Consider the following 11,206-nt stretch of genomic DNA (forward strand, 5'->3'; position numbering starts at 1 on the left):
TCATTCAAAACTGGTTTTTATTTAGTTACCGTCAGTAAAAAAAATTTTTGACAAAAATTATTTCAAAGAACTATAATTGACAGCAAACAAACAAAAATCTACTTTTCTTCAATGCAAAATTTTATTTTCATAAAAAAGACAGTAATAAGAACAAATAAACAAATTTCAAACAATAGCACAAATAAATGCAATAGAATTAAAAGAGATATGAAGAGAGATATGAAATAAACATGGCTTTAAGTTTTTCAGGTGGGTATACAGCAGGGGTGCCCAACCCTGTTTCTGGAGATCTACCTTTCTGCAGAGTTCAGCTCCAGCCCTGCTCAACACACCTGTCTGTAATTATCAAGTGCTCCTGCAGATCTTAATTAGCTGATTCAGGTGTGTTTTATCAGGGTTGGAGCTAAACTTTGCAGGTAGGTAGATCTCCAGGAACAGGGTTGGGCACCCCTGGTATACAGTATATTCAGGTAAGAAATACTACAGCAATTAAAGTAATCAAATGCAAAATAACACTGAAAAAATTAAATACAACAGAGAGTGATTCTCTTTGTCTTTTATTCTTTTATTAACTTGACAGACAGCAGCAGGAATATTAGTGTGCTGTCACTTTAAGAGTTTATGCACGGATCTGTTTAACTGAATACTTGCCAAGACAGGCATTTTGACATCAGTTTTGTGTATTTGACCATTTAAGTGCAGTGGCTTTTTTGTAGAAGACTTCACATGGATCTGTAAATGAGTTACGCCTATAGGCTACCTTATACTGAAGGGAAATTAAGTGCTTGTATGTTAATTACCAGCAGCTATTGGTATCAAGTACTATGAAGCACATAGTTATATAATTAAGGATGATCCTCTCTGTTTAACAAACATGCCAGTCTCATTATCCTTAAAATGTGTGGGTGTAAACAACACTTAGATATAGTTTGATTCCATAACCTCCTGCTAAAGGAGGTCAACAAGCTTAAAGCTGGTGATAAGCCAAATACAGCAAGACTTGCCAATTTTAAAATTGTAAATAACAAGTGCTGAGCCATCAAACACCTTGTGCACCTTATATACACCATTAAAAGGTGCATATAGACATCTATGAAACTTTTAAAATAAGGTATAAGATGTCCCTGTTGTATCCCTAAAGAAACAAAGCTTTACACATTTCTGTCTGAGAGTGTGAGGTCAATTAACTTCATGTTGCTTGTCAAAATATCAAAGGGAATGATAATACATTTTTACAAAATTATGTTTGTATCAGAAACCCTGGAATGAACTGGCCATCCATCCAGGGTGTTTCCCTGTCTATGGCTTGAGACACTGGGAAAGACCATAGACATAAAAACAGCAACAGTGTCATCTACTGGTTCATAAATAAAATTTCACATCATTTTCAATATCATACAGTCTGCACTTAATTTCAGAGGACGCTGGGAAAAATCAGTGCACAAAGAATGAATATTAAGTAAATAAATAATCAGCACAGGCAACACAAAGCTGAAGCTGTCATGACAACTGAGCTTCTTGTGCCTTTAAAAAGCCTCAAACGCTCAGCGCCAAGTTTTTGAGCCAATCACCTGAGCCATAAATGTCATTTGACTAATTACCCATTATAACGCACCTGAAAGTCCTTCACTACAGCAACTCTGGCCCTGACCCAAATGGCACACTTGAAGTGAATTACCAGTAGAGTGCTGGAGGAATGACGTATTTTTATATGTCAACTTAGCATTATTCTAGGTCTCTTAACAAAAACCCAGTAGGATTTTTCCATTGGCTTTCAGATTGTTGCAGAAAATAAACTCTGTGACCAACAAAAGTTAATGATTCTCACACATTTTGTTCATCATGATAATCTTCACAAATAAACAACTTTTATGAATTTTGAAGCCTAAATATAACTACCAGAAGTAAAAAGCTAAAAGTACTTATAAACAAACTACACCATCGTCACATAACTTCAACATCAATAAGCTTTTGACAGTTTATTCAGCCCTTATTTAAACATTTTCCCTAAAGCTAGAGTTACAGTAGTTTGCAAGAGCGTGATGATTATAAACACGAGGCTGTGAAAGTGACTAGTGAGTAGATGAGTTTACGTGTTCAACTTGATGTTTAATGTCACCAATAACCTCTGTAGTCCCATTTAAACACGTGTTAGCAACAACCTTTTTTCAAGACAAGCTTGTGTTATCCCCATACCATCCCAACTAACAAATTTTTGTTCTAAGAACATTTTCCAAACATTCTGTTTTGGTTATGGAAACGTTAAAATGTCCAGTTCCCTTTCGAAAGGGAACTCTACACTGCGTTGAAACGCATATGGGGAATGCTATCACGTGAACCGGTGTCTGAAAGCAATTGTCAAATCCTACCAATCCTATTGGCCGGCGACAGCCTATGACGTCATCATAGCACGACCCGGAAGTATATAAGGGGTGCCTAGAGAACCAGTCAGTGTGTTTTCGTCTTCAGGGACTGTTTTGTCTGTTTGGCGATTACAACACACAATCTGTGCATTTTCTGTCTGGGAGAAGAGCACGCATGGACAGTGCTTGAGGGTGCTGTCTGTGCGAATTGTGAGCGTCTACCAATGAGAACGCTCCGCTCTCGTCTGGCCCTCTTCTCGAGGGGAGAGGAGCCGGCATCGGTGCCTGGTGGTTCTGGCCCCGCTCGTGCTGAGGCAGAGCGGCGGCTGAAATCATGGGGCTCGCAGATGGAGCTCGCGGAGGAATTTGAGAGAGATATAAATCTCTCTCAACCCTCTGTGGCTGACGAGGGTGAGCTGTTGGATGATGACGATGTCTTGTCTTTGACATTGTCAGATCCAGCAGCAAGTGCTCTTCTGGCTGAAAGCCCAAAAGAGCAGGAGATGGCTGTTGAAGAGGAAGCAGGTGAGCCTGCTGAAACTTCAAAGCCTCCCTGCCCTGCGTATGCGGAGCTGCTTGAAGTTATGGAACGCGCTTCTGGCAGACTGCAGCTGCCATGGGAGCGCGTTAAGAGAGGGGCCGCATGCGGACGGCTTGATGAGTGATTCCTTTCTGGCCATAACAAAGCAGCCCCCGTGAGCCTTCCATTCCTTCCTGATCTTCATGTGGAGATCGAGAAGGCATGGAAGAACCCATATTCGGCTCGTATTCATCTGCATCAGCGGGGGAATTTCGCTGATGTGGAGGGATTGAGCCAACATGGGTATGTGTCGATGCCCCCTATTGACGAGATGTTTGCGAACTATCTCATCACTGGGCAGGCCCCAATACTGAAAGCTCTGGTCCTGCCTTCTAAGCCCCTTAAGACCACCTCTCGCTTAAATGGCAGGGCATACACAGCAGCGGGTCAGGCTGGTGCGGCCTTACACACCATGGCGGTGTTACAGGCCTACCAAGCTGACTTGCTGAAGGACCCCTGAGGCGGGCTCTCCGGGCCACAAAGCAAACCGTTGCTTCGATTGGAAGATCGATGGCAGTGATGGTGGCCATGGAGAGACACCTGTGGTTGAACCTGGCTGACATCGGGGAGAAAGAAAAGGGCTTTCTCCTCGATGCACCGGTTTCGCCCTCTGAACGTTTTGGTACCTCCGTCGAGGCGGTGGTGGAAAAATTCAGAGAGGCGAAGGCGCGCTCGGCAGCGTTTAAGAACTGCATACCGCTCAGATCCGATCCTGGGCCCAGACAGACAGGAGGTCCTGGCCTGTCACGATTCGAGGATCGGAGACAGGGCCAGAGGTCCACTGTTGCCTCTCGGGCACCTCCTCCTCCTTGGAGTAAGTCCCAGAGAAGGCGGGACTCTAGGAAGAAGATGCAGGATCTGAGGGAGGTAATCAACCACAAACGCCAGCAGCGTCAGTGATTGGTTTCCTCTCTGCGAGGGTAGTTCTCTTCTACCCTCTCCTCTCTTCTTCCACCTCCTGGTCATGGAATTTTAAAATGCAACACGCTCAGGCTTTCTTACAGTCAGGCTGAGGACAGGGCCCATGATGAATATGATTCTGATGGCCCACCTTCTGGCTTGATAGTAAAAAGTTTTGAGGTTTTAAGGTTAGCACTCTTTACTTCAGATAGATCTATGTCTAGTGTCGGCCTCCTGGGCCGCCTGACATTGTTTGCTTGGGTTGAGCTTTGCTCCTTTGAGCTCTTATTTTAGAGTTTAGAGTAGCCTCTTCTTTCATGAGTTTGTAGGCCGAGTTTTAGCCCCAGGCAGATCTATGCTTATGTGTGGCCCTATGGGCCCACAGCTTAGCTGGCCTAGGCTAAGAACTAGGGTTAGGTGTTTGCTTTGCATTCCCCCTTTTATCATTACTTCCCTTGTTAGGTTGTATAGTTTCCTAGTTCTGGCCTCCTCTTTCTGAGTTGTCAGGCCAAAAAGCCCTTTACCACTTGTAGTGTAGGTGCAAGATAGATAGCAGCTAAGGTAGAAGGCTATCATTAGCCTCCCTGGTGCCGTTGTCTCAGGTGTTAGGCCCCTTATCTTTAGGTAGATAAGAGAATGCTAGTGTTGCGTAGGCCCCACTTGTGTAGAATTTTCATTCATACTGTGTTTGCCTTTCCCTTGAACCCCTTGAATTAACATTCAAGTTTGAGTGTAACAGTGTCAGCTTTGTCCAGCTCCTGTTCCCTAGGGTTCAGTACAGATGTATAAAATTCTGGTTGGTTTAAGGCATCCATCCTTGTGTTCAGGATGGCATGAATGAAAATAAAGCATCACTTTTATGCTTTAAGTTTTAGTTTTTGCCCTACACAATGTGAGCTACTCTATTGCTGCCACAGGTTAGCACCTGTTTCTGTAATAGTAGGCTTGTTTATGGTCTCCTTCAGAGCGTGGTGATTATTTTGTACTCCCCTTGCATTAAGAGTAAAGGTGTTTACTGAGTACATGGCCTGCTGGAATGCATTGCTCAGGTTGAGTTCGCCTTGGGAACCTCACTAGTCAGTTTAGTTCCTTTGTTAGCTCCCTTAGAGTTCAAACACTGCCACAAGAATTTTGTTGCATTTTTGGGAGTTGAAGGCTTTCGTCAGATAAGCCTCTTTCTAAGCACTGTAGCTTGTAAGTGTCACAAGCTCTTGTTGGCGGATGTTTTTGTTCAGAGTTTCGCTCACTTAGAATTTAGACACTGCCACAGGTTTATGTCCGTGTCTGTTGAGGTGGTAGGCCGGTTTTGGGCCTCCTTCAGAGCACGATAACATATTTCTTTGTACTCCCCTACTTCAGGGTTTACAGTGTTGTTACTGAGTTCATTGCCTGTTGGAATGTGTAGATTTAAGCTCAAGTTGAGTTTAGCTAGGTAACCTCACTTTATTGTTTGGTTCTCAGATTAGGCTCCCTTAGAGCTTAGACAGATGCCACTAGCTGACGCCACATGTCTTCTGGAGTCGCAGACCCTGGTTTGGGCCTCCTTTAAGAACATGATGGCGCAGGCTTGACCAATGACCAATCCAATGGTCCATGACCAATCTGGGCCTCCTTTTGGAGCATGTTGGCGGAGTTTTTTGTACTCGTCTGCTTTAAGTGTGTTAAGTGCTTTACTGAGTACATTGCCTGTTGGAATGTGTTGTTTGATATTTAGCTCAGGCTGAGCTATAAGTTAACCTCACTGATTAGTTTGGTTTTATATTGGCTCCCTGAGAGCTTAGTAATTGCCACTAGAAGTGGCCATTCTGACTTGGCTAAAAACATCTCTCTCACCTTTCCGGTATGCAGTGTGTATCCAATGTTCCTGGACCATATATAACACAAAATAGATATCATTTTAAAGCTTAGAAACTCAGCTTTTTAGTGCATCTAATCATTTTGAAAAACTCCTAACGACTGAGAAGTGCCTCTAAAACGGAGTTTACCACCCGAGGGCGCCATCTGGCTGTGAAAAAATGAATAACACTTTATTCAACTATATTTTATGCCATAACCACAAATTTGTACATTTGAACCAGATGCAGCTCACATATAGAAGAGCATCACCAAAAAAGATTTTTTCTCCGATCTTATTGCCTTCCTGAGTTATTCCATGTCAAATTTAAAAAAAAAAGAAAAATTATAAAAAACATTATAGATATTTTTTGTCTTTTATCAACGGTTTCTCAGCATGAAAATGTCCAAATGTAATGTAATTTATATTTTCTAAGAATTTAAAAAGTGTTCTATCAAATGATACCTACCTTTTGACTCTCCTTGCTACAGTTTTGGAGTTATGAGTCTTTACTTTTGTGTATGTCGCTCAGAAAGAAAAAAAAAAAAAAAAACCTCTAAAAAAGCCTTCAAGTCTTAAAGGGTTAAACAACATAATATAATACAATATTTACACTGCAAAAAAAAAAAAAAAAAAACTTTCTCCATAGAATTAAGATTTTACAGATATTTGTGTTTGCCCCCAGGAATGGAGACTTAATGTAATGAATGAATGAAAGAGTTGTGGGTAAAATCTCTCTATGATCTATTCTGATTCATCAACACAGTTTCACTAATGATCCTGAACCAACCCAAAACCCAGGATAGAGCATCTGAGTGAATGTGGTTTGGACTGTGTGGATGAGTCTCATTGTGTCAGAGATGCTGAAGAAGGACAGAGTTCCTGCACTGTGATCCACATACACTCCTATTCTACTGCTGATGGACTTTACAGGGAGATCAGTGCGTATGTTATTGTGCCAAAATGAGTATCTGGAGGAAGAGCAGTACAAACTCCAGGACTGATCATTATATCCAAACACACACTCATCACCCCCTCCCTTCCTGCTGATGCTCTTATATGACACAGACATATACACACTCCCACTCCACTTAATCTCCCAGTAACAGCGTCCACACACACTCTCTCTACACAACACCTGCCACCTTGGATCAAATCTGTCTGGATGATCAGGATATGGCTGCTCTGTGCCAGTGTTATTAATCACTCTGTTCCTCTCAGACAGACAGAGGCGTTTATTCACTGTGTTCAGATCCAGAGTGAGCTGATGGGAATCTGATGGAGAGAAACACATCAGAATCAGGAATTATGAATCTGTCTGATCTTTTTATGTATCTGAACTCTTCATGTTCAGTGTATCATCAGTGTCTCAGTACAGCTGATCAGATATCCTGTGCAAATCATCATTTACATGATCAATTATTAAACTCTTCTATTGTTTCTTCTATGATTTCTTTCACCTTCTACAGGAAGAACATGAACACTTTCAGTGAGTTTTTCTGCTTGTTTTCTTAATTACTTACACTGTAGGAAGTCGTTCCTGGTCCTGGGAACAATGTTGGTGAATGTGACTGTGGAAATCAACAGACATGAAGAGTGTGATTATCATGTCAGGTGAAAATGATCCCTGCATCCATTCCTAAGTCATTTCTAATATGATGATCTACATGATATGAGATGATGGAGGATCATTTCTGAGAGCAGATGAATCTCCAGGACTTTACCTCTGTCAGAGATCTTCTTGATCTCCTCTTTGCAGAAATCCTCCAGTTTGTCTCTCAGCTGACGGACAGATTCTCTCATGCCATCAAAAGAGAGAGAACTGAAGGGATCACCGGGTTCATGTGTAGATTCAGGAGGTGCTGAGAGAGACTGGAAACTCTACAGAAAACAGAAATCAAAACTCATCACCTCAACACTTCAGCCAATAACCTGCACTACTATCAGATCTGTGCGGCTCTTGTTGATCTTTAGTGACTCGCATCAATTCAGCACTTTCACAGCATCAGCAACATTATTCTCATAATCTGCCCATTCAGCTTTAAATGTTAATAGTAAACAAACTTGGCTTGCTGTCCATGGAGGAGGCTCGAACCTGAAGCTCGGCTCAACCTCAAGCTGAGTTAAACCCCCCCAAAAAGAATTACAAAGACAGCAAGCTGGGCAATAAACTGCGAATGGTTTAACAATTTAGGTAGGAAAGCCCTCTCCCCCAAGGATGAGAAGAATATTTAGCTGAAGTCGCTTTGGGGAAATATAGGGCGGCTCGTGGGATGAATCTCCTGTGGAGGCTAAGGGAGAAAACGAAGGGTCTCCTGCTGGAGCAAAGGGAGAATTCACTGCTGCGGCAGTAAAAAGAATTGAGATTTATTGTAAGAGTGGTGTGAGAAATCGGTGCTGCTCTGGGTAGAAATACAGTTTTGTCTGAGAGCTGGTGTGAGAGCGGTGGATGAAATCACTGCTGCGGCAGTGAAGAATAAAGTTTAATCTGAAAGCTGGCGTGAAATCGGTGGTCGAAATTACTACTGTGGTAGTGAGAAATAAAATTTACTCTGAAGCTGGTGAGTGAGCGGTGGCTAGCTGGAGGGGACGCTCCCGTTACCATGGTAACATAATCATGCTGCACTTTAGCAAACATTCAACACATGCTAAGTTTATTTAAGCTCAATATTAGCATAAGACAGACATGATGTTTTTTTAAAAAAATATATATTAGAACAGTGGTTCTCAAACGTTTTTGGTCACGCCCCTCTTTAAACCTTTAAAAAAAAAAAAAATCTTGCTCAAATACCTGCAGGAATTTGATGTGATCATGTGTGTGTGAAAGCTGCTCCAGCTCAGCGTCTCTCCTCCTCAGATCATTGATCTCCTGCTCCAGTCGCTCCAGTCGTCCTTCAGCTCGACTCACTGCAGCCTTTTCCTGATCTCTGATCAGCTGTGTGACCTCAGAGCGGCTCCTCTCAATGGAGCGGATGAGCTCAGTAAAGATCCTCTCACTGTCCTCCACTGCTGTCTGTGCAGAGCGCTGTTAGGACACACATCACAATCACACAGTGGTATCAGAGGGACTGACAGATTCCAAACTGAGACGTCTCAAACTTCTCTTCTTCTCCAGACTCACCTTATGAGACTTCACAGCCTCTCTCAGCTGCTGAAGATCTTTCTGTCTCTGCTGGATTCTCTGACGGATCTTCATCTGCGTCTCCTTCAGCTGTTTCTGGAGGACAAACCAATAACAGGAAATGTCAGATTATATTGTTGTCACAATCATCACGTGAAGAGTTTTTTTTGTAAAAAAATAAATAAATAATAATAATATATATACATATATTACAGTGCATTTTCACCATATTTTCTGTTAAGTTCAATGCGGAGCACAAATACGCTCAGAGGTGAAAGTCCACTTGCAGCTACTGTTCACTTCTGCTGATGTCTGCAGTGTGAATGATGTTACCTGATCATATGTGTGCCAATATAAATAGTGTCAGCATTATTTCATCAGTGTCTAGTTTAAAGTTCATACCTGTTTCTCTGTCCTCTGTGCTGCAACTGATACAGTGTCATGGTTTTTATGTTCATCCATCATACACAGCATACATATACACTTCTGGTCAGTGCAACAGAAAACCTCAAGGAGTTTATCATGTTTACGGCAGATCATGTCCTGCAGTCGTCCAGTGGCATCAATCACTTTGTGTGGTTTACGAGAGTGAAATTCCTCATGACGGTCAAAATGAGTTTGACAGTAAGACTCCAGACACATAAGACAGGACTTGATGGCTTTGTATTTTCTTCCAGTACAGACATCACACTGCACGTCTCCGGCTCCGGCATAACAGTCAGCAGGAAGTTTAGTCTTCTTCAGTTTCTCCACCATTTCAGCTAGAATGGTGTTTTTACCTAAAGCAGGTCTTGGACTGAAGGTCTGTCTGCACTGAGGGCAGCTGTAGACTCTCTTCTCATCCTCCTGATCCCAGAAGCTTGTTATACAGCTCTTACAGTAACTGTGTCCGCAGGGAATGGCCACTGGATCCTTCAGGAGATCCAGACATACTGGACACATGAACTCATCCTGAGAAAATCTGGCTTCTGCCATTTTACTGCATGAATACAGAGACACACACACAACAGCTCATCTGCACTTCAGTTTCAGTTTCTCTGAACTCATGTGATTCCTGTTTCCTGCTTCTGTGTTTGAGTGACGTGTGCAAATATCTGCGAGTCTGTAAAGTCACAGATCATAAAATGTCCACTAGATGTCAGTCTCAGACAGACACTCAAAGAATATGTGACAGAGAATCAATACAACACCATTTTGTTATTGTATTTTGATTAATACTGTGTAAAGTAATATATATATATATATATATAATTTATTAAGCCCCGAGGACTTTTTCCAAGTTTGAAAGACTGACTGTGATCGTCCAATCAGGATCCAGCCCAGGAGAGGTGGGCTGAACACAAACTCCGAGGCGATGAAGAAGAGGGGAAGAATCGTGCCGTTCATGTATTCACAAAAGAAAAATAATAATATCAGAAATAAACAGATTAACGTTGTTTACATTCCAGTGATCGCTGCTGTGTGACATTATAAGAATTACTGAGTAACGCAATTGAACCTGAATCTACTTATTGTTGCCAAAACGGAATTTGTTACTATATATACACCAACGGTAATACCTGCACAACATCCCTACAATAGAGAAAGCCACACTCTTTGGTGCAAACCTGAGGATCAGACTGTGAAATGACTCCAGCCCTGAGGTTTGGAAGTCACAACTTACAGTAGGCTCTCTAAGTCCTTCAGCAACTTGGGTGCCAAGATGACCTGAGCGAGCTTTTCACTTGCAGCAGTGCTAATCATAACATGAAAAAAGTAAATACAAATAACATAAAATATATTGATAAATCACTACTATAAACATTATTCAAAAATAACAATTAAGCAAACTGCAATAAATGTAAAAGGTCCGTTACTTGGTTTAAGCCACTGCCTTGCCTGGTGACCAACAAGAGGAGGATGCAGGTATCTTGGGAATTCCTCATCATGCTCATGGATATTTTGTACATGATTGACAATGGATCTCCATTTTGCAACAATTTCCTTCCCTGATGATGATGATGCTCCGCACTAGTAAAAGTGATTATCAACGTTTTGTTTTGTTTTTTTCCAGGGGCCGACCTCTCTGCAGCTTCTCTGCTTGGTAAACTCATCAATTTTTTTGCCAACACCTACAGTACGCAAAGCATTATTATGATATGATAGACATAAAAAGACACACATAACATATAATTATGACTCCATGTTTTCCTAATGTCATTTAGCTATGGCTATTCTTTTAACATCAACTGCCAAGCATGAAATCTGTGCAAAATGCTTGGTCTATTCTCCCTGAGGAACCTCATCACACCAGGATGCTTATATGTGACAGTCATTCGTACAGTCACTCCTTTCTGCTCTAGCTGTTTTAGGCTAGAGTACTGTCTTAGAGTTCTCCCCCCATATTTCTAGTTAGGAAAGTAACAAGG

General features: G+C 41.9%; 1 protein-coding gene across 1 annotated transcript; it reads right to left on the minus strand.

The window, feature by feature from the left end:
* Nucleotides 1-1,964: 1,964 nt before the first annotated feature.
* LOC127509272 (tripartite motif-containing protein 16-like) lies at nt 1,965-9,844 on the minus strand. The gene is made up of 6 exons (XM_051887868.1): nt 9,201-9,844; nt 8,799-8,894; nt 8,469-8,702; nt 7,402-7,558; nt 7,201-7,248; nt 1,965-6,952 (listed from the first exon to the last, which is right to left on the minus strand). Exons 1-6 carry the CDS (start codon nt 9,771-9,773, stop codon nt 6,435-6,437), a joined length of 1,626 nt encoding a protein of 541 aa, XP_051743828.1. The 5' UTR covers nt 9,774-9,844; the 3' UTR covers nt 1,965-6,434.
* Nucleotides 9,845-11,206: the final 1,362 nt, after the last annotated feature.

This window comes from Ctenopharyngodon idella, chromosome 3 (genome assembly GCF_019924925.1).
Source record: "Ctenopharyngodon idella isolate HZGC_01 chromosome 3, HZGC01, whole genome shotgun sequence".
NCBI classification, from domain to species: Eukaryota; Metazoa; Chordata; class Actinopteri; order Cypriniformes; family Xenocyprididae; genus Ctenopharyngodon; species Ctenopharyngodon idella.